This window comes from Mercenaria mercenaria, chromosome 18, assembly GCF_021730395.1.
Source record: "Mercenaria mercenaria strain notata chromosome 18, MADL_Memer_1, whole genome shotgun sequence".
Lineage (NCBI taxonomy): Eukaryota > Metazoa > Mollusca > Bivalvia > Venerida > Veneridae > Mercenaria > Mercenaria mercenaria.
The window spans coordinates 56,527,785-56,551,007 of NC_069378.1; the positions used below are offsets into that span (position 1 = coordinate 56,527,785).

A 23,223-nucleotide genomic window follows, 5' to 3' on the forward strand; every position below is an offset into this window, starting at 1 on the left:
GAAATACCTTATATTTACTAATCCCAAATGGCCCCTTACTCGTAACTCCCTTAAATACCTTAGAATGACATTTTTATTTCCCAGATATCAACTCGTCTGCTTTGTTTACATTTTAACTTGACAGCCTCGTTTTGGTTTTTAATTACATTTAGGACAAGGTTATTTTAATATGTGTTGATTAGTCCAGAAACCTTACCCATTTTTACCAAAAAGATAATCTTTTTTCTTTTAATTTTAGATAAATCCTCGTCCTTTGAAGCAGAAATACCGCCTCTACTCACCTATTGCCATGCACAATGCCTACAAATGTATAAAAGATGAAAATGTCTCAGTGTGTAGAGCTGCTAAGATTTTTGGAGTGCCTGAGCAGACCCTTAGGGACAGAATACATGGTAAAATTGATCCGGATTGTGTGACTACTGGAAGGGCCCCTGTTCTTTCTCTGTATGAGGAGTCTAAAATAGTTGACCATCTGAAAACGATGGCTGGGTACGGGTATGGATATACCAAACAAGAAACAGTTGACATTGCCACTGACTATGCTATCAGATTAAGTAAACGAACCAAATCCAACCCGCTTACTCTGGCTTGGTTTGAAGGTTTCAGAAACAGATGGCCAGATGTGAAAGTACACAAACCAAGAAGTTTGGAACAGCTGAGAGCAAAGATGGCAAATGAGAAAAACGTGAACACTTACTTTGACAACCTCAGGGGTACACTAGACCAGTATGATTTACATGACAAACCCCACCTCATTTTTAATATTGACGAAAAGGGTATCTCGTTGGACCATAAACCACCACATATTGTTCATGTACATGCTAATCCACCTGCAGTCACAACTGGAAAGAGCAAAACAGTCACTGTCTTTGGCTGCGGTAGTGCCAGTGGTGTGGCCATTCCGCCCTATTTTGTATTTGCAGGAAAGCGCATGAATCCTGACTTACTGGCGGGCAAATGTGCTGGTGCAGATGGAACAGTAAGCGAGACCGGCTGGTCCAATGGTGCTATCTTCAGACACTGGATTGAACATCATTTTATCAAGTACATTCCAGGTCGCACCAATGAACCTGTTCTACTTATGTTGGATGGTCACAAGTCGCATGTTTCTGTAGGGTTTGCAGAGTGGGCTCTGGAACAGAATATTGTCATTTTTGTCTTGCCTGCTCATTGCTCCCATATTCTCCAACCCTTTGATGTTGCCTGCTTTGGACCCTTCCAAAAAATCTATAACATCCAGTGCCACAAGTTAATAAGGGAAACATCTGCCACTATTTGTCGGTACAATGTGTGTGAGCTGGCGTGCAAAGCATACACTAAGGCTGTATCCCCTGAAAACCTACAGTCTGGGTTCAGGAAGACTGGTATATATCCCCTGGATAAAGCTGCCATACCTCAGGACAAGCTTCTACCAGCTGATGTCTACCAGGAGTCTGCAGAATGTAGTCAAGCTAGTGAAGCTTCTACAGTGGAAGGGGGCATTGAAGTTAACAAAGATGAAGGATGTAGTGTCTTCATGAAAGAAAAAGAGAAAGAACTTAAGAGAAAGAAATCAGAAACTGAAAAGCAGAGAAAAACAAGAAAAACTATGAGCAAAATAGTGTCAGGAAAAGAGATGTCTACAGAAAGTGTAATAGAGCAAATGAAAGAACATGAACTAAGTCAGAAAAAAAGGAAGCCAGAACAAATGCAAACAAAGGAGAAGTCAGTTTAAAAATCAATGAAAATCAAACTCTTGAACAAACAGTCCAGTCCAAAGCCAGGCCCTTCCACCGAGAAGTCTGCTGAAAGCCCATATAGATGTGAAATGTCTGACTCTGAGTCAGACAACATGGACACTGAGCCATGCTGTGTATGCAATGCACGCCAGCCTATTGAAATTTCTAGAAACAGGTCTGTTAAGTTTGTTGAGTGGGCTCAGTGTGATGGTAAACATGGCTGGAGGCCCTGTTTACACTGGGTACACCTGAAATATTGTTGCCCCATAACTGAAGTTACTGAGGGTCAGAAATTCTACTGCCCTCACTGTGTTGACTATGAGGAATAAATACAAATACAAATACATGGCATTTATATAGCGCAAAAATTATAAAATATTCTATTGCGCTTTACAATTACATAACACACATTTAACATATATACATACAAAATATGAACAGGATTCTAGAACTTAGACTTAAAGATTTGGACATATATAAATACTATTTTACACCACTTCTGAATATTTTGTATTTTAACAAGACTACACTCATTGTTCATAAAACTGCCTAAATAAATGTGTTTTCAGTTTTGATCTAAAGCTGGCTTCAGACTAAATGTTTTTCAGATAGCTAGGCACTGACTTGTGAAAAAAAATCTTATTTGTAAATAATTAACTGTTAATAAATCATTAATGACTATATTTTGTGTTGATGTTAAATGCTATGTAAAACAAACTTTTTTTCCTTAGCCTAATTGACAATTCTCGTGAGCACATAAACTGATGACGTCATCCACGAACTTGAACGAAAATGAAAGTAAGTAAACTAACTGACATGCCTGTTTTGTTCTGCACATTTCTGCAAGGTTTATGGTATTTTTCACGCATTTTGCATGCTTTTGAAAAGGAAATTGATTAAGTATTTGATTGTAAGTATAAATTTATTGCTGTTTGCTAATTTTATTCGAGTATGAAATGGTTGTTTCTTGTATCCACGAACTTTGACCAGACAAGGATAATAATTGATAAAGGGGCCTCCGTGGCCGAGTGATGAATGTCGCTTACTGAATCACTAACCCTCATTGATTTGGATTCGAGCTTTACTAATTGTGTATAATTCTTCATATGAGGAAGGCATACAACAGGCTTAAGGAAAGTCGATTGTTCTACCCAGGTGCCCACCCGTGATGAAATAATGCCCGGACGGTGGCTCATGTCTTCTTTCACCGTGAAAAGCTGGAAAGTCGCAATATGACCTATAACTGTATCGTTGCGACGTTACACCCAACAACACCCCCCCCCCCCCCCCCCCCCGCTACCCCCCGCTACCCAAAAAAAAAAAACAACAACAGCAAAGCTGCAATAACTTTGTTTATGAATTCTACATATAATTAATGTTTTGAGTTTCCTATAATTAATATTTTATTTGTTTTCTAGTACCCGCTGACGACAAAAATTTAATCCAGGTGTCTTATGTAGATCTAAACGTTCGTAACAATACAAAGTATCATCATACGGATAAATTTGACATCACTGATCCTTTGGTGTTCGACAATAGGGAGGAACTAGTTGTACGTAGGGGACAAGAGTTCGTCATAAATGTCGAATTCAACAGACCTTTCGATTCGAAGAAAGACGATTTAAGAGTCTTTTTTCAGTTGGTAAGACATTCATTTTGCTCATCTTAATAATAAGATCATGTTTCAAAATTTGAAAATTCAGATTACAGGTATAGTGGACGCAATTTGCCCCCCCATTGTTGACCTTTGCATTATAATACATAATGGGGCACAACCTATTATTGAAAAGGAGTGTACGTAAAACTCGAGCTGCACGAGAAAAAGGAAATATAAATTTGTGTAAATATAAGTTATTGTATTGGAAGGTTTTAACTGATCAAATGTAAGTATATATATAGTAGACGCAACTTGACCGCGATGGTTGACCTTTGTATTATAATACATAACTAGTTACAACCTATTATTGAAAAGGAGTGTACGTAAAACGCTTCAGCTCTTTGCATTCATAAATTTAAAATTGACGGCTACCCTAAGCACCCCATATTTCTACAATAAAACAAGTTGCGACTACTATACTTTGGTACTGCACTGTATACAAACTAATTCCATATAAATATACAAGGCTACCCTAAGCACCCTTGGTCAAGTTGCGACTACTATACTTTGCGTTACTAGTATGTACAAGTGAGAAGAGAAAGTCTTCCTGAATAAAAGACGATAAACACACATGCTTTTTTGATTGTGACCAATAACGATTTATTTAAGTGTAACTGGATATTGAGAAATAAAAACATTCCTTGAAATCGGCGTTTATATCGAAATTGACCCGGTCACGCTTTTCACGGACAATTTTGATTGGCTAGCAAAGTTTCCTGAGGCTGACGAAATGTCGCTGATTTGCTAAAACCGATCAAATGTGATGTTAGCAAACTACAATTATCGGCGATGTGTGTGAGAGGTTAAATTAGGGAACCACAGTATATATCTTCTCTGTAAGAAGAAACAAAATAAGGCTTCAGGCTACTTAGCATTTCGTTGAATATAGTAAAGTAATGTAGAGATGATTATCGGCCTCAAAAGAATGCAATTAAAAAGTGTCATTGTTTAAAATGTATTTGACGAAAATTCATTACACAACACCATTTTGAAGACCTGAGCTTTCTTTAAGTCTTGCTGTGTTCATAAGTACCAATGTCAGGGAATGAGAAGGCACCATTTATGGATACTAGCTTTCAAATATTTGTTTTACAGCATCAGCTTAAATATTTCAATTTTCTCTTCAAGGGAAATCTCCAAAACCATCCAGAGGAAGCCATGTTGAATTTATCCTTTCCGACAGAGATGTTCCAAAAGAATGGGGCGCTTACATCAAAACAAATGAAGAAAATTACCTTAGCCTCGTTGTGAACACTTCGTCGACATGCGCAGTTAGAAAGTGGTGGCTAAAAATAGATGTTGTAAAACGGTCAAAAGCCAATGTTGATGTTTTTCGGTACATACATACTTCGCCGATTTACATATTCTTCAATCCGTGGTGTAAAGGTAAATGTTGTAAATACATACTGTTTGTGTATACAACATTTCTTATTTCTTTTAAAATACTACCTGAAACGTGACTATTATAGCTGAAACAGGGTTCCAAACAATGAAGCTGTCTTGATGTACACTGGAATAAGCAGTCTTGTATTTAAGATATATGTGTCAGGATACTGCTTATATGACCCAGGGAAGTGCCTACGCCTTTAGTATCTTGAACAATGGTTTGGGTCCAATCGCTAAGGTGACTATGTCTTAGACTAGCTGACAAACGATGTAGAATGTCCTTCGTTAAAACGTAAAGCTGGTGAGACCAAATATCTCACATATAGAATTTTCCTCTGGCTACCTTGCCTAAATGATTCGTGTACCAATGATTCGTAAATGATTTCTTATTATGAGCTAGACAATTTCAGGGATCAGGCAAATCACTAAAAGTTTCAAACTAACAATTTTTAATTAGCTCAAACTCCTTTAGGTTGGAGACTCTATACTTGACTGGTCTTTTTGTTGAAGTTCCCGTCAGACAATGTCTTTGAATCAACAACATACGAGTCCTATCGCATAGATGCTCGGCCTCTGTCCTCTCCACTCTATATGATTGCCCTGACTCCTGGATGCTCAGCGCCTATATGCTATCACATGTAGCATTCAACTACCATATAGGTATATCCCCGATGCCTTGGCTGTACTTCGCCAATAATGCTGAACCGGCTATAAGCTGGAACTCTCCTACTATCTCAGTAGATTACCAAACTCTGGGTCTCTGTCTCAGCTTCCCGATGCTCAGCCTATATATGCTATCGTCTAAAGCATTCAATTACCTTTAAGGTAAAACTCCTATGCGCTGGCCCTATAGCTCGAAACCTTATCGAAATTCTGCTACTCTTCTTTAGTCTCCGGACTTCCAAAGTCTTCTTTTTAATAATTTATCCGCCCTGACAGGGTAACTGCAATAGTCTCCTTCTCAAGGTACTGGGATAAATTATTAGTTGAATCCTCGATGTGTCTTCTTCCACCGCTGGATACCGAATGAGCTCTCTGTCATCCAACTACCTATTTATACCCCCACCAGACGTGCTATTTTTAGAACTTGTTTCTGATTGGTCCAAATTTAAACAAAACGTTTTACAACGAGTACTTGCTCTATCAAATATCTGGTTCCCATTAAATTTTGTATATGACTTAATGTGTGATGCTGGGACCCAGCTATCCATATAATGAACCCAAATCAGCCACAAATGACCCAAATTCTATTAATTACAGCAATTCAACAATAATTATAGCAACGACAACCTGAAAAGGGAGTCAAGCACTATCTGTGCTTATGTGTCACGTTATCAATATATTAAATATACAAATTATTCTGACAATATGTCACGTGTTTAATCAAAATTGAAATTGTTTTTACAGTTCGAAGACAATGTGTTAGATTGCGTGATGCTTTTACTCGACAAATCATATCTCTCTGATAGTTCTAGAGGTGATCCCATTGCGGTTGTGAGAATGATTTCAAAAATGGTATGTATTTAAAACGCATATTAATAAAACAAGAACATTTTCATACATTTGTCAGGTATGTTACCATGATAAAAGATGTAGGAAAAAAATCTAAAATAAAATCTATAGCCATGTGACAAGACCAAGTAAAGTAACAGCAGACTCGTTTCATAGGACGTTATGAAAGGTGCAACACCACGTCTCTTAGTACTGATAAAGCGGTTCCTGCTTTGTAGGAGCAACAATTTTAGTGAAGATTACGCCGGATTAGAAAAAGAGTAACAATAAAGCATTTAGTGAATACTTATTTTTATATCAAACCTATTTCTATACAGACGAATATTGTTAAAAACTGCCAAATACTGACTTAGAACACCAGAAACTATAACAAATTACATGTTGAAGCATTACATACCTACATGTAGTCGATAGTTATTTTCTTTATATCGCAAGCAGTTCTTTTCTCAGGAATTGTGTTATCATTCTTTTATTTTTTTCGTTTTTGTCTGGAGTATGTGACGTGTTACTAAGATATAATGAATTTAATTGGATACATATAGGTATAGAAACATAATATACAATACACATATACATACCATGTAATGAACAAAAAGCATTAGGTAAACGAACATAATCATATAATAAAGGTGAATGCGCCGGATGATGGCGGCGTCCTGGCGGGAAACTGGAGTGGCGACTACAAGGGTGGTACTTCGCCTCTTAAGTGGACCGGAAGTAAAGGCATTTTGGAGCAGTATTACAAAACGAGACGGCCTGTACTGTATGGACAATGCTGGGTGTTCTCTGGTGTGTTAACAACAGGTAGGCATTGACAACAAACAAAAATATATTCTTTAATTATTTTTAAACTGTATTTAGATATAGAGTAAGCTGCTGTGAATTTGTATTGGTGCAAATAGTACAAACGTCGTTGCAATGATTTACACATGTTTAATACAAGTCTCTGTCCGAAAAAGTGTGCTTCATCTAAATTTATTTAAACAATGAAATAGTAATCGAATTTTGAAAGCTGCGTCGTTCCATAGACATTACGAAACAGCTATCAAAGATACGAGAGGTAGATAAATACGATTTGATATACATGTAAATTGCCTGAAAAACTGTGATTACATTTTGTCAAAATTAAGAGACAAACGAACAAAGATCCGTTAATCATTCAATTTAACACCGGTACACCTTGGTATTGTGTAAATGTATTAAATGTACACTAAAGTGAAATAATAAGTCAGTTATAAATGAAAACAAATAGACAAGGATGAAAAATTAACACAGTCGGACACCGCCTTTAAACAGCCATGGACATGACCTCAAGCTGGGGTTTTACATTTGACTGTGCACAAACATTTTCTATGAATTCCCAGCATGTTCAAAATTTCACGAACAACATACTTAAGAAAAGTTATCTTCGCCAAATGAGTCTCTTACACGATGGTGATTGTAACAAAAAGCACTGGATATAAACTGAAATTCTTTTCAAAAGACAAAAGGTAAGGGTGCGTGCATTCAATGCGTTTGCAGAAGAATCTAAATTTTTTCATAATTTTACCGAATACATTTTATTTTGCTCTGACTCAGGCCCTTTCGAAGTTTGTAAATAGCATCACCATAAGAGTCAGATTGTGATATGCCTTTAGATTACCAATAAATTTCGAAATGGAATTTAAATTACGATAGTAAAATTTATAAACATACTGACGCACTTTATGATATTGGTAATAAATTGATAAAGCCTGTTGGAAACGAATATTTGCAGTGTGTAGAGCTTTGGGTATACCTGCAAGAAGTGTTACAAATTTTGCGTCTGCACACGATACTGACGGCAGCATTACTATAGATTGCCACTTTGATCAGAAAGGAAGACCTCTTAAGTGCTATGATGAAGATTCAGTGTGGTATGTATACACACGCACACGTACGCCCACATGTACACGCACGATATAAAGTTTGCTAATTTCATCAAAGCATAGTTAATGATCTCACCTAAGCTGGTACTAAGGGACATGTGTAAATTTGTTATGCTAGCGAAGCTACTGAACGTATGCTTTTATTTAGCACGGTTCATTCTTACTTCTATGCTAGAATCAAATTCATACTATACATATTTCCGAATTCTCTTAAGAAACAAGTGATTGTGTTTAAGACTTTTTTAATTCAGAAGTGATCTTTGATCAATTTATCTAACTCTGAGAGATCATCGCCCTTGTTCATACATTTCCTGCTGTGCAAAGTGGCCCACTTGTGAAACACACTAATCATATATTTCATTGATGTTTCGTATTCCTAGTATAATGTTATACATGTACTGGATGGTTTGCAGGTCAATAGTCAAAACTGTTATCCAACGTCTGACTACTAACCCGCACGAACCGAAGGCAAATGACCATTAACACTTCCTGATTTCAAAAAATTTCCTCTGCTAAGTTGCTTAAATCACGGTGCGAAAACAGTTTTAATAGCTTGATAATGAAAGTAAAGATTTAGTGTTGACCTTCAGGAATTTTCATGTCTGGAACGATGTGTGGCTAGCGCGACCAGATCTACCGCCGGGATACGGAGGATGGCAAGCAATAGATGCCACACCACAAGAAAGAAGCGGGGGTAAGTCTTGGAGAACAATATGTAAAGGATATATGATGTGAGACTCAATTTTCCAGTTTCAAAGATGTTGTCATATACTGCGATTATACTTAACATTATTTTCTTTTCTCCTAACTGATTATGTCTCGATGTTCAATTATGTTTTGTCGTTGTTTATATGTAACTTGTATCAAAGCTAGACCTGCTTTATATGAAAAACATGTTCTTGTTATTGTGATTCTCAGGTGTATATTGCATGGGACCTATGTCCCTGTTGGCGGTCAAACGGGGAGAAGTATATTTTCCATACGACGGACGTTTCCTCTTTGCCGAGGTTAACGCTGACAAAGTTTACTGGCGGGTAGACGATAATGGTGCAATGAACAAGGTTTCTGTCCAGAAGTGTTGGTTTGTATCATATACACTTTCGTACTGTAAAAGCTCTGTATTTACAAGTAAAATAAAAACAGAATGATAAGAAAAAATTAAGTACGAATAAATGCATGGAATATGTATAAAGAATAAAGCTGTTAGCAAGTGTTTCTTTTTTCTGTCCTACACAAAGTGTGACTTCAGCTCAATAAGCTCATATTGGGATGATAAAAGTATAGCAAGATTCTTTGGAAGCAGAGAAGTGAACCAAGCAAAAATAATAGCAGAATCGGCTTGATTGAGACTGTTCGGGAGAGGTAATCATTGTACAATATTCATCACGTCCCCAAGCAGCAGCTTCATCGGAATTATGTTATAGTAAATCTTGATGCACTCCATGATCCCAAAGGACTAGAAAATATACAAACACTAAGCCCAGATACGGAGAGACTTTGTATAGCAACCATATGGTACTTAAAGACTACTGTTGTGTTAATACAATCTGTAAGAACATAGAACGCAATTAAATAAAACAAATTAGATATAAAGGGATATGGCCGCCGGGAAAGAATCTCAAATATTCGTTTGTCATTGACCCGTTGAAATTATATAAACTGACCAGTATTTGGGTTTAGCGCCGTTTTTCAACAGTATTTTAGTAATGTAATGGCAGCAGAAACTTCAAATTTCCGCAAATGAAACAGTGGTGGAGAACAAATGATTTCAGACACAATGTCTTTTATCAAATCGTCACGGAAAACATACGCCTTGCCCGCAGATCATACTCACGACCCTGCAATCCGTAGATCTGCGGCTTAGCTGAGCGGACGGACTAGTATTGCCACTGATGAAAACGTTAAGTTATATGTTACGTTGCAAAAACGTCAACGTAAGTGACGTTCACGTGGTCGTGTAAAATTTGGAACCATAGAGGTTTGTCCGTATTATTGGTATCTATATCTTTCCTTGAATACAGCAAACAAAGGAAAACAGCTGGGCACTACCGTAGAACGGTCCATGGCAAAATAACATGGAAATAAATTTAAAACGGTTAATGGTGCACAAACCTCTTCACCGTAATTTGTCCGTATACGTAAAGATATTCCTGTCAGGTGAGTCAATTACATATGTTAGTTTTAATTCAACTTCCTTTTTAGTGTTGGCCAATTCATCAGTACAAAACGAGCATATGGCCGTGCCACATGGACTGAGATGGCTGCTGGATTTGACCCTGACAGGGAAGATATCACAGAACAGTATAAGTTCAAGGAAGGTAAGTCAAGGGATATTACTTTTACGAAGACCGCCCAAACATGTCTTTTTTTCTCTTACAGAATATTCCATGAGATAAAAGTAGATCCCATGGAAACATAGAAAACAACCTTGAAAATTAATAGTATTCTCGGTTTAATTGATGGTGTTTTTAAGAAAAAGATAATAAAAAACAGAGAGAAACACCCCTCTCCCACACATAGCCTACCAAATACTTTCATTGACCCCAAAGGTCCAGAAAGAATAACGATAAAATCTTCAAAAAGATGGAAGCATAAACGCAACCAAGCAACCAAGCAAAATAACAGACTCGGTTTGGTTGAGTCTTTTAATGAAAGATAATGAAATGTGCACATACCCACCACTTTTTGGTAACTACGGTATAGTTCGTTATAGTCTTAGATATTTCACAACTATTTCTGCAGGGATCTTAGGCTTCGCGACCTCAGTCAATCGTATATTTTTTAAACATGTTTTAATAAGTATTCGTATTGCATCCAAAGTATATGCGCTGGCAAACTATTGAGATCTTTTTGTATTTATTTATTTATTTATTTGCCACTACACATGCCTTTAAAGAGGGAACTTATTATTACATGGTAGGAAACCGAATGGTAAGTAGTCTTTTGCTTAGTCGGCCCCAGTGGCCAATCAATTTTTTCATTCAACGAAAGATTTATATGAAAACAGGCGTCCAATCTGGTTAGAAAATTATTCTAAGAGCATAGCAATTGTTAATAAAGTTCTTGTTAAGCAAGTACGTTAAGGGAACAAACACAAAACATTTGTTTTTGGCATTCAAAAGGAGAAGGTTTAGGTCGAGTAAAACCGGAAAATGAATACTTCACTTAGGGACAGAATATGTTATATTTTTATATTCGACACTGTAATACCAGCACGTGTAGTTTTAACTTCCCTGTTATTTCAGCACGTCGTAGTATATTTACTATTTTGTGATGCATGCTGCATTTTATCATTTAGTACCCTAGTATCTGATACCCGGGAACGTAAGTACTCGTTCCAACACAGTATTTCCTCGTGTACTCAAAACCTGACAAAATTATTCTTTGTACATATATATTTAAAACATCAAAATCAGAAAGATTTCCAAATAAAATATTCGTCACTGGGTTGAAATTGTAGGTTATTGGCTAACTACGCTTTACAGTTAACTTGAGCTAAGTATAATTATGATTTTCGTCATACAAAATAACCTAATTAAACTTATTATTTACGTATTGTCGTCTTTTTTTTAAACAATACATGACGCTTTTTAGGACGTAGAATTTGACTTGCAGTCCAAGCCTGATACATTCATGGGAGATTCCTTAATGTTTTGTCTTGTGGTGAAAAATACGAGTGTCAGCAGGAGAACTGTAAATGGCACCCTCATGTTGTCCAGCATGTACTACACTGGCGTCTTGCACAAAAAGATCAAAGAGTATGACATCGATAGAACTGAACTCCAGCCCAAAGCGGGTATGTTGACGTAACGTTACATTTTTGTTTCATTTCTGAAAATAAGAAACCTTAACTGCAGGTATTGAAATGTTAAATCATGAACTACCAATCCCATGAATTTAAATTGTTCTTGAAAAAAAAATAAAGCAACTCTACGTTTGTTTACAACTGCAGATGAATTGTGAAACCACGGCATAACATACTGAACGTTGAGATGCACGCATTTTTGATTCTGTAGTTTGATCACAGCTCAGCTACACAGAAAATAGATCCACACCAATTTGACAAACTTGACAAATTCGTAGTTTGAATTCATTTTTATCAACCTATTTTTGTGTATACTTGCATCATATCCAGGTTTTTTTAACTCAATGAGAAAATGTTGCATATGAATTCATACTTGGTAGTTTTGGATTATGTGAAATATACACGCCAGTAATCGAACACTGCGGAATATTTGTCCCACCTTTATATGGCAAATGGCAACCAGAAAAGTTCGTACAGACTTAATTAACAAGTGCTTTCAGCATACTACCCATGTGAAGAATTTCTCCGTTTGCATTTAGCACTGTTTCATAAACATTCAATTGATTTAGGGAGTAAATGTTATGTCTTGTGCGCTTGCAGAGCATAAACCACATTGGGGCATCTGGCAAATCCATGAATCGCATTAGCAATACTTGGATAATTTGCCAGAGTCTCAATGTTGTTTACACCCTTATAAAAGCTTAAAAATGCAAAATTTAGAAAAATAACGAAAGCTGTCAGTAGATAATTAGATGCTAGTTGCTTATCTGACGAAGGTGTTCATATCTTGATATGTCCAACTTACCTCTATTCTTTCATACGTCCCCGCTCCCTGAAAGTGTCAAATTTCTTTGCAGACAGGCTTATATAAATGAGAATAAAGTCATTTTTACTAGCGGTCTACTTTTTCTTATAGAGAGGTATATAGGAGTGCAAGTAAAAGTGGACGAGTACCTTGACAAGCTGACAGACCATTGTATCTGTAATTTATCTTGTATGTGCTTTGTGGATGAGACAAAGCAGGTATTTGCTGAAATGGAAGAGCTTATTCTACGCAAACCACAACTTACAATCAAGGTAACACAGCACTTATAGATATTCAGGGGGAAAAAACACTAATGAAAAATTGTGGGCGTTGAAATTTGAGAACATCTACTAACATTTTGACATTTGTTGTTTTTTGTTCCTGTGACAGAAATTTGAAAGAAAGATGTTTGCTTTTTACTTCTAACAATGTTATTTTCGTTTTTGTAGGCACCGGGGACAGGGTGTGTAAGAAAGAAATTTAAAGTTGAAGTTTCGTTTGAAAATCCTTTGCCTGTTGCCTTAACCAAATGCGAATTACGTGTTGACGGACCAGGTGTTCAAAGACCCATAGTCTACAGACAACCGTAAGAAAACCTTTTGTCAGTTTCCGGAAAGAAATTTATTCAGTCTTTAAAATAGGTTAAGAAATCATATCGATTTCAACAGCAGGCAAAATGACTGCTCCCGTAAACTAGACTATATTTCCATAAATTCAGTCTGACTGTAACTTACGTTTTATTGTCGCGTATTCTGTTAACAAAATTCAACGTGTCTGAGTGATATTTTATAAATCAGTATGTTTCTAGGTTGCTTACGTTTATCTTCGTTATGAAACCAAAGTGCTAGCGTGATTTGCTCTTAAGATGGATGGATAGCTCAGTGGTTTGCACACTGGCCTTCCAATCCTGAGGTCGGGGGTTCGATCCCCGGCAGCTACTCGGGAATCTTCAGAAACGCTTTTCAGTGTTTCCAAACCAACTAGAGGTGTACTGGTCAGGAACCCAGGCAATCCTTGCGTGTATCAGTGCTATACACTGGGCACGTTAAAGAACCATGTTGTCTATTCGCAACGAGCTAGGCTAAGTTAGCCGGACAAGCCTCTATCTGATTTCTGATCTCTCTGTGGGGGCTTTGTCTCACTCTGTCCCTCTGGTCAGATCGCTCTGTGTCTGTACTGGTAGAGGATGAATTATGCGCCCTGTGTGGCTGCATTTGAACTATGTAAAGGCCTTTGAACGTGAAATTGACCATGAAAAGGGCGCTATATAAATCTGGTATAATAATAATAATAATTAAGATGTGAACCATTACATGAAACTTTTATTGTTGTGAAAAAGCTTGTCGTTCGTTTTACAGAAATGTTCATGCCAGGACGAGATTTACCGGTAAATTCGAAACTTGTCCAGAAAAGCCAGGAGAAAGGGAGATAATTGTGTGTTTCAACTGCGCACAGATTGAGTCAGTGAATGTCTCCCATTGGATTAAAATTAACGATACAAACTAGGGGATACAGAAATATTTAACAGGAAAAATAAGGCCGAGCCATGTTTTGTTCAATATTTTACAGTGTTTTTCTTTCTGATTATTAATGCAGACAGTTTTATTCGCACTTAAACCAAATTGATAACGTTATTATAGTTCCAAAGAACCTTTCCTCTCTCGTAGATGCGCTTTATACATAAAACCAACCTTACAATAGTTTCCGCTTCAAACATATTAGTGATGAATTTTCCAGTTGTAAAATTTAATGGTTTAGATTGGTATATGTATTTATTTGCGTATCTACATGACATTGTGCTGTTTATACATTGGCTGTCAAATAGCTTTATTTATTTTATTTATGCACGTGTCAGTAGAAAAAAATACATAAAAATACATTCAAATTTACTTGTTTTATCATATGTTTGACGTCGCGGGAGTGTAATAAAGCCATTAAATAAAAAGGATGATACACTAGTGTAATAAAGCTTTTACAGTATAGGAGACGTTGGTCAAATTGACTTATTTATATAGTAAAAGACAGTAGACTTGTTGATGTTTCGACAGGAAAGAATAACATGTGATAAAAAGAATATTACATTTGTGACTTTCCAGATTGAATTTATTAAACTCGTTGAAGAGCCTCGCATTTTATGATTTTATTCAACTCGTTTAATAAATTCAATATGAAAAGGCACTCATGTAATATCCTCTATATACGTCGCCGTGAAACGGTTCCTATATCATATGGCACGAGGGTGATTCAGCTAATTGCGTCATTGGTCTTCTGATGCCTGAATTGTGAGAGACAAATTTCACGTCACCCCTTCATACTATTCTCTCCGCACAGAAGCACACTTTTGGAGTCTTGCTAGCCGTCACTTAAATTCTGCAAAGTACGGTCTTGAGACATTAAAAAATTGCAGAACCACTAGCTTATGTAGTGGCAAGGCGTTTACTTGCGATATTTTACTTAGTAAGGGAAATAGGAGAAAGTCACAGGGACTTAAGTCAGGAGAATAAAGTGGGTGCTCAACCTGAATAGCCTTTTCTTGTTTTAGAAAAACTGCACAGACTTTTGTGGGCCGGACGCATTGTCATCAATAAGATGTATGCCTTAATTTTTTTTACTTTGGCGTTTATTTTGTAAGATATTTTTTGACAGCCATAAGGACTTACTTTTTTGTAGAACTTATCTGTGATGGTTTTACCAAGCTGCGAGGAATTTGTACAACGGGATCACTTGCACTGAAGAAAACGGAATATAAATCCTCTTGAGCACTCGTTGTCCTTTTGCAATGACCGGCTTTTCTTGACTCCCAACCATTGTTTATTATTTATGCGTCGCTGTGGCTCAAAAATCTAAAAAAAAATCTCAAATATTTCATCGCCAATGAGCAACTTCTCTTCTGTGGATTACTATTTTTATAATTTTCAGCACTTTTTGGGCGCAGTCTAAACGTTTCAACTTCTTGTCCGGTGTCTGTACAAATTTTTTTTTTTTTTAATTTCAAACGGCAAGTCCCTTCTGAAATGTCTACAGTGTGACCTATTTGGGAACTAGTTTATCGACCATCTTCTTCTATACCCATACCTCTAACCGCAGCAATGTTTTCTATGTTTATGCAACAACAGGCCTGACTGGACGGTTACAGCCTTCAAGACTATTTTGACCCTCTTGAAACTTTTAACCCAACGAAGAACTAGCACGAATATGACACAATTCAGAAAACATCTCTTTTTAAGACACCTGCAAAGAACATTGGCTTTAATGTAGGCCCTGATTTCTATTATTCTTCACGTTTCAACATTCAAAATTGATAAAGCCAATGTATAAATGTGTAAATTCAACACTGGATCATATAGCGGAGTATGGTATGACAGAAGGGGTTGCCGATGGTGATTGTTATAGGCAAAGGACTAGGAATTGAGAAAATGCATATGAAGAAAACTGAAGGATAGGGAAGACTGGTGCAGACAAAATTTAATAACAAAGGGAGGTCGTGGAGGGAAAGGAGGGGGAGATTTGTAGAAATAGATATAGGGGTAGTGCAGATGATCGAAGAGAAACCAAGCAGAGAGGCATCGAGGATAAGCCGGATGATGGTTTTAAGAACTACGGCGACGCAACTGAATTAGGAAAGGAGGTTGTAGTGACGTCACCTTCAAGGAGGAAAGGAGGTTGTAGTGACGTCACCACCTTCAAGGAGGAAAGGAGGTTGTAGTGACGTCACCTTCAAGGAGGAAATCATCACCATCGTAATCTTCTTCATCAAGCTTCGGATCATTCTCTATGTTTTACCGAGAACTTGATGAAGGTGTGGTCCAGGGACAACCGAGTAGGTACAGACGTATAAATAGACATGCTCCAGATCAATCAAGTTTTGTGCAGGGTTAATTGCGAGTATGTTTCTTCCTGAAATGATGCACTCAGCAGCACTGTATCAGAATGCTGCAGTAATTGACCAGACGCCAGGCTCCGCCTACAGGTCACGTGGTATCACAAAATACTAAACCTCCGACATTTAGATCAATAATGGCTGCTGCTGCTACTTTACGCGATAGTTCTGAAGAGATTGGCAAGAATTTTCTGTCTTATTATGTGTCTTTAAAACATTTAGATGAATTTCGAGAAAGTACTGTTAGGAGTCTTACGTTGATAGTTTTGGGATTTTCCGACATTCGGGGACGGAATTAGTTGAGAAAGCATGTATATTCAGAAGACAAAAGAAGACGGAAGAAGGCTACACGACGACAATTACTGATGATATTTATTGTTGAAAATTTTGTGTTGCTTCTTTAATAAATCACTGACAAGTTTATGCGTGTTTTTATCATTATAAAGATATTTGTTTATCATTCAGTTTGATATTTTCTTAGTATTTTCTCGACTTGTACTCTTATCAGTACTTATGCCCCGTGTGCAAAACTGGAAAAAGTGCATTGAAGGATAATGATACTTTGTTAATCTGTGTTGGACAAACAAGAGCTTCCTGGTGATAGCGCACACGACTTGGAACCCTTCCATCTAATACTAGCTTATCTACAAAAGATTTAACACAATTTCGAAGTTGAAAAGGGGCATGATTTGGCCAGAATGTAAGTCAGTTATAAAGTCGCCATGTGAAGTTATTTCATGATCCCAAAGATGAGTTGGGAATCTAAAACCACTTGGTCAAGTAGGTTCTGACAAACTTGCTTACAAGCAAACATTTCACAAAATGTCTACGTTAAAAAGGGGCATAAATTTAACAAAATAGCGCAAGAGTTATGTAACTTGCTCTGTTAGGTTATCTCATGATGGCAAAAACCTGTATGAGGTTTAAAGTAGGGTTTTATTTAGAAACTTGCTCACATGCAAAACTTCAACCAAATTTCACAGTTAAAAGGGTCTAGTTTTGACGAAATAAAAGCTAGAGTTACGTAACTTGTCCTGTGGGGTCATCTCACGATGCTAAGAACGTACACGAAGTTCGAAAAAATTTGACCCAGTAGTTTTTTTTCTGAAACCTGCATACTTGCAAAATTATAGTGACACAGACGCCGCCGACGCCGACGACAGGGTGACAACAAAAGCTCTGCCATATGTAAAGTTCGAACAACTTTGAAAGGGACGGGACTCTATGAATAAGAAAACAACAACACAAGATGAACAATGTGGCGATTTATTACAGTAAATATCAAGTAAGACTTTAGCAATATGAGCGGTAGTATAAAAAGCTTTTAAAATCATATTAGTGTAATACATTAATGTAAAATGAATTTATTACAAATAAAAAACAAACCTGTATAAAATTATATCATTTAATTCAGAGAAAATTATTATAGTTGAAGATCCGTTGTATTTTAATGTAACGTTAAATCGTTAAATCCTCATTTGAATGTAGTTGTGAGCGTTTATTGTTGAAGTGTTTATTCTCGTATTTCAGATCCAAATCGTATTGACAAACGGGTAGCCATTAATTAGTTCAACTGCCACTTGTGCATGTTGGGTATATAGTAGCAATCACAGTGACTATGTGTTCTAACCTGAAGACAGTATCAGAAAAAAATACGCTTAAAGGCTTATCAGTTATCGTTGCAGGCTTCTCTTTTATTCAAGGAGACTTCACTTGTATAGAAGGAGGCTTCTATTTTCTGGAAGAAGACTTCTATTTTATCGAAAGAGACTTCATTTTCTAGAACGTGAGTTTAATTTTACCGAATATGTCTATTTTAATTAATGATAGATCTACTTCTATTTTATTGAAGGAGATATCTACTTTCTAGAAGCAGACGTTTACTTTATCAAACACGTCTACTTTATCGAAGAGGACGTCTGTTTTATCAAAGGAGACCTCTACTTTATCGAAGGCGAATTCTACTTTATTGAAGGATTCTAGCGGCATTAAATTCTTAAAATGAATATTAGCTAACTTCTCCTTAAATGTTATAAATTAACATAGTGTATGACTAAACTAAACATCTTATGAAACAGAAAACTTGGTAGATCGTGAGTCCTTACTGAAAACAAATTAGATTACATGTAGCACTTTATTTTGAAACTGTATGGTAATTTTTATTCCTTATTTAATTTAATAAAATTAAATTTTGATAAATAAAACAAATCGACTAACAATCAACAAGTATTCTAACATTCTATTACCGACATACATATACAATATTAAAGCATATTAAAATTATAATACATTGCACTTGATAGGTGAGAATTCTTATCAAAGACAACATGTAACAAAACCATCTACATTCAAACTAAAAGTATTAAAATACAAAAATAAAAATTTACCGTATTTATTCTACTAAAATAAAAAAAAAATCGAACATGTTTGGCTCCTAGTTTAGCGTTTGCATGCATAATTCCAGAACGCCGAGGTTTTTGACGGAGTTTAAAAATACATTGAGTACAGATATTTTCCCTTTATGTTTTAAATAGCCTTGCATATTCAGAATTCATTGTTTTAATACCTTTTATTTACATATACTATAGCTATATTTTGGTTAACAAAACGTAAGAAATCGGATGACTTTCAAATACTTCAATCCTTAATAAAATAAATACGACAAAGGCAAACTACAATACAAAAATAAAAAAAAACAACGTCGAAATCAAAAACTAATACAATATCATATTTCGTTACACTTCCGTGGCTATATAATAAATAATTCATGGACTGTGGAAATCTTAGCACCATTTAACAACGTTACAAAAATAATTCATGACATAGGTAGGAAAACTCTGATGAAATTGATCAGTTATTTTTTTTTTTTTCAATTAAATTTTCTGAAACATAGAAGGTTTTTAAAGTACTTTTAAAGGAACATGCTTCCAGATTCACGTTACTGTTCATTATTTTTGTCTACATTAATTAAATCTATTTTTTTAAACAGAGAGAAACGTACTATATACCATCAAAAATTAGCTGATATTTAATAACCTTAATAAAACATAAAACTGTACATCAACCTTTCACTGCATAGAAATTTTCAATAAACTTTTTATTATTTAATACTTTCATATTGTGTTTATAAATACTGAAAAAATCTAATAGAATCACCATGTTTTACTTATCATTAAAAAGTGAAAAATACAAAAAGTGCATTATCCTTTCCATTAAAAAATGACTTAAATCTGGAGTCATGTCCCTTTAATACAAAACAAATTCAATTTAAGACCTTTTTACCCTTCAGAACATTCGTTCCTTCGTTGAAACAAGATATTTTAGTGACGAGAATTGTTCAAAATTTTGACACCTAGTAAGACGTAAGACATAAATAGCCTTTGTTGCTAATAGACCTTTCTAACGTAAACGTAATTACGAAATGGAATACTGAATCCGTAAAATTTTAGGCTAATTTGTGGTCTATGGGAGACAATTTCATCCAATAGTAATGCTATAGTATCTCCCTTAGACCGTTATTTGCAAATAACATTTACGGTTTCAGTAATACGTTTCCGATTTACGTTTACGTTAGAAATGTCTAATAAAAATATGAAATGATTTAGAAAGTAAAAGCCGTAAATATTAAGTTGTTTATACAAGCTGCAGAATACTTGAAATATGTCAAAAGCTACTCGAGTTGTCATTTATAGACGAAGTTAGTGATTGTTTTAACGAGAAATCTTACTTTGTTGTTGTTGTTTTTTTCTGTCAATATCACAATGTCACCCATACAAAGGCTATTTTTCTGATTTATTTTTCACAAAAATTATTTAATCGATGTTCTTGATCTGTCACACTAATGAATGAGTCCCTAAGAGCTAACTATTTTCTTTATTTTCGTTCTAACAACTTGCAACATAATTAGCTTCCGGGCACCATATTTGTCGCCAAGGGCAACAATGGTTCCTTTGTCACGTGACATGGTGACGTAGAAAATATCTACTCCGCAGTTGAATGTACACATTTCGGTTCCATTCTTCATTCTCCAAAGTCGAATAGTGCCGTCTGCAGAACCGGAAACCACAATCTCGTTATCGTTCGATATTGCAGAGCACCAAACCTGCAAAGGGGAAACGAGAACAAATGTAATTTACATGGAGATAAAATTACCTAGAATTAAACGAGAGCAAATGTAATATATTGACATGCTAATAAAGGTACCTGGAATTCATCGAGAGTAAATGTAATTTATATGAGCATAAAAGTACCTAGAAATAAACGAGAGCAAATGTAATTTATACGAAGATAAAGTAACTACAATTAAACGAGAACAAATGTAATTTACATGAGCATAACTAACACTTATGTCAAACTATTTATAAACGATCCCATGAGAGCATTTCTTTTGGAAAAGTGCTTGTTGTAATGTAATGGCCGACAGGAAAAGGAACTTAAATGATTAAGAATGCCCAACATCAGTATTAGATATAAAGTTAACACATTGAGCAAAACATACTGCTTCCGGAGAAGTTGGCAATGAACTTTGTAATGATTTAACTAGAATCTTATCTTCTAGTGTTAACTACTGACAATTTTATTACTGACAATTGCATTTGATAAACAATGATCTTATCTCCTACGATAATATGACTGACGAAAATTACACTGTCGAAGAAAAAACTTCTAAAAAGATGAATAACACAAGCCAGCACAAAGGAAATAGTGTAAATATACTGCAAATAGATACAGACCTCGTCAGTATGACCTTGAAGAGTGTGGATAGGTCGTTCAGTGTGCATATCCCAAACTTTCAGCGTTCCGTCTGCGGATGAGGACACCAAGTAGCGACTGTCCTCGGAAAGCGTAACAGATTTCACTTCTCTACTGTGCGCATGCGCACCACCACTTCCAAGAAGCTGTCTGCTTGGTTGCGCAGTGCGTATATTCCAAATAACTAGGTCACCGTTTCGCAAACCAGTCACGGCTTCGTCTTTTGGTAATATGGCAGTACAGTCAGGATTTGCGTCTAATTTCAACATGGCGGGCTCGCTAATATTGTAACTAGTTAGCGTCATATCAAATGTCATGAATTCAGCGTTATTGTCAAATGAGTTGGTGAAACCAGCTACTATGTAGCGGTCGTTCTTTGATTTATTCAGATATGAGATGTAATCATTGTTTCCAACCGGTGCGTCATATCGCATCTCCTTGATCATCTGGTTACCCATCAGATCCCAGGCTATGATGGACGTGGCGTCCCCAAATTTGTCTGTTCTACCAAATAAGACTTTGTCACTATCGCTCATTGGACACAAAGTGGAGCAATATTCTCCCTCCGCCATTGACAATGGTCGCCCTGTTTGGAAATCCCAAATCTGCAAAGCAACGAAACACACGAAGTGTACAACAAAGTTAACAATGTAATGATTTATCCACTTATGTCGTAACAGATATAGTTTTCTTTTGAATGTCTTAATGGCATATTTTATAAAGGGCTGTTCACAACTTTTGAAAAAAAAATCTCTTTAATACTAGATATATCCTTAAAAGTCCAATTTGATGAGGTATTTTCCAATGGGAATTGTAGTCATAATAACGGGAAGGGACATCAATATTTTAACTCAGCTTGTAATAGAATGAATTCCTACAGAATTTCTAAATCTGTATCTTTTTGCAAAAAGCAATATATTAAAAAAAACGAACTGTATAACACATAGTTCGGTAAGGAAGATATGTGGTTTGTCTATCCGATGTTTGTTGACGTTACTAAGCGAATACTGTTATCAATTTAAGGACACTCTTTCTACAACTTCTGTATATTTTATATTTTACACCAAATTTTACATTTTACCTGTCACCTATACATAAGACAAAATGCAAATTAAAACCAAATAATAACATCATCTTTAAATGCCCTCGGGGAAATACGTTGCGGTTTAAGATATGTTTTGAATAGACAAAACAGAACATTAGAATGCAAGTGCCTCGGTAGCGCAGTAGGCAGCGCGTCAGTCTCATAATCATAAGCAAACAGAGCGATCTGAAGGTCGTGAGTTCGATCCTCACCCGGGGCACATACATTTTACCAAATAAGTTTTCTCTGCTGTAACTCATGTTGAAGATGTGTACTTTTATTGGCATGACAACTGATTATGGTAAACTCCTTAAAGTTTGGCATGAAATGAACTACAGCTTTTTACCTGTAATGTGTGATTAAAGACGCCTTTTCTGCTCGAGTATTCGTTGATCTCCATGTCTGCATGTACAGCACCCACCAGCAGCCGGTCCCCGCACACAAGGTGAAGGTTAGTTGATCCCACAGTATCTCCTTTCATGATGTTTTGTAATTCTCCAGTCTGAAAAAGATTGACATTGTCATTAAACAGTTCAGCTAATCGTTCCTGAACAGATACCGGTATAGTCACTGGCTTACTTTTCTTTTCAAGCAAAGTGGAACGAATTCTACAGAATTCTGAAATCCACCTTTACATAATTTTGTAGCAATAGCCTATTTAGTTGTTTGGATCTTTATTATTTCTATTCTTTATTTGCAGAATTCTGTGTTCTGCCA

The 23,223-nt window shown here is 36.1% G+C and overlaps 3 protein-coding genes and 1 non-coding gene across 7 annotated transcripts in view; 3 read left to right on the forward strand and 1 right to left on the reverse strand.

Annotated features, from left to right (window-relative positions):
* The first annotated feature begins 289 nt into the window (after positions 1-289).
* On the forward strand, positions 290-1,714 carry LOC123538252 (uncharacterized). Its single transcript, XM_045322219.2, has one exon. It carries the CDS (start codon positions 290-292, stop codon positions 1,712-1,714), a length of 1,425 nt encoding a protein of 474 aa, XP_045178154.2.
* A 6-nt stretch (positions 1,715-1,720) lies between these two features.
* Positions 1,721-14,658, forward strand: LOC123538253 (hemocyte protein-glutamine gamma-glutamyltransferase-like). Its single transcript, XM_053529876.1, has 14 exons — positions 1,721-1,928; positions 3,137-3,357; positions 4,500-4,787; positions 6,169-6,276; positions 6,903-7,077; positions 8,030-8,168; positions 8,771-8,874; positions 9,099-9,261; positions 10,383-10,498; positions 11,101-11,111; positions 11,775-11,976; positions 12,902-13,062; positions 13,240-13,376; positions 14,149-14,658. The coding sequence occupies exons 1-14, from the start codon at positions 1,721-1,723 to the stop codon at positions 14,294-14,296; spliced, it is 2,181 nt and encodes a 726-aa protein (XP_053385851.1). The 3' UTR covers positions 14,297-14,658.
* Positions 14,659-17,922: 3,264 nt separating this feature from the next.
* The window catches only part of LOC123539409 (uncharacterized), a 102,423-nt gene continuing 97,122 nt past the window's right edge, over positions 17,923-23,223 (reverse strand). For all 4 annotated transcript variants that reach the window (XM_053530171.1, XM_053530173.1, XM_053530172.1 and 1 more), the window contains 3 exons: positions 22,853-23,008; positions 21,404-22,027; positions 17,923-20,772 (listed from right to left, as the gene is read on the reverse strand). In XM_053530171.1, the coding sequence (XP_053386146.1) occupies positions 20,524-20,772; positions 21,404-22,027; positions 22,853-23,008 (1,029 nt within the window). In that variant the 3' untranslated portion in view covers positions 17,923-20,523. The remainder of the gene's footprint in view (positions 20,773-21,403; positions 22,028-22,852; positions 23,009-23,223) is intronic.
* Trnam-cau (transfer RNA methionine (anticodon CAU)) lies at positions 22,635-22,726 on the forward strand. Its single transcript is given in 2 exon segments — positions 22,635-22,671; positions 22,691-22,726. It is a non-coding gene; the product is annotated as a tRNA-Met (tRNA).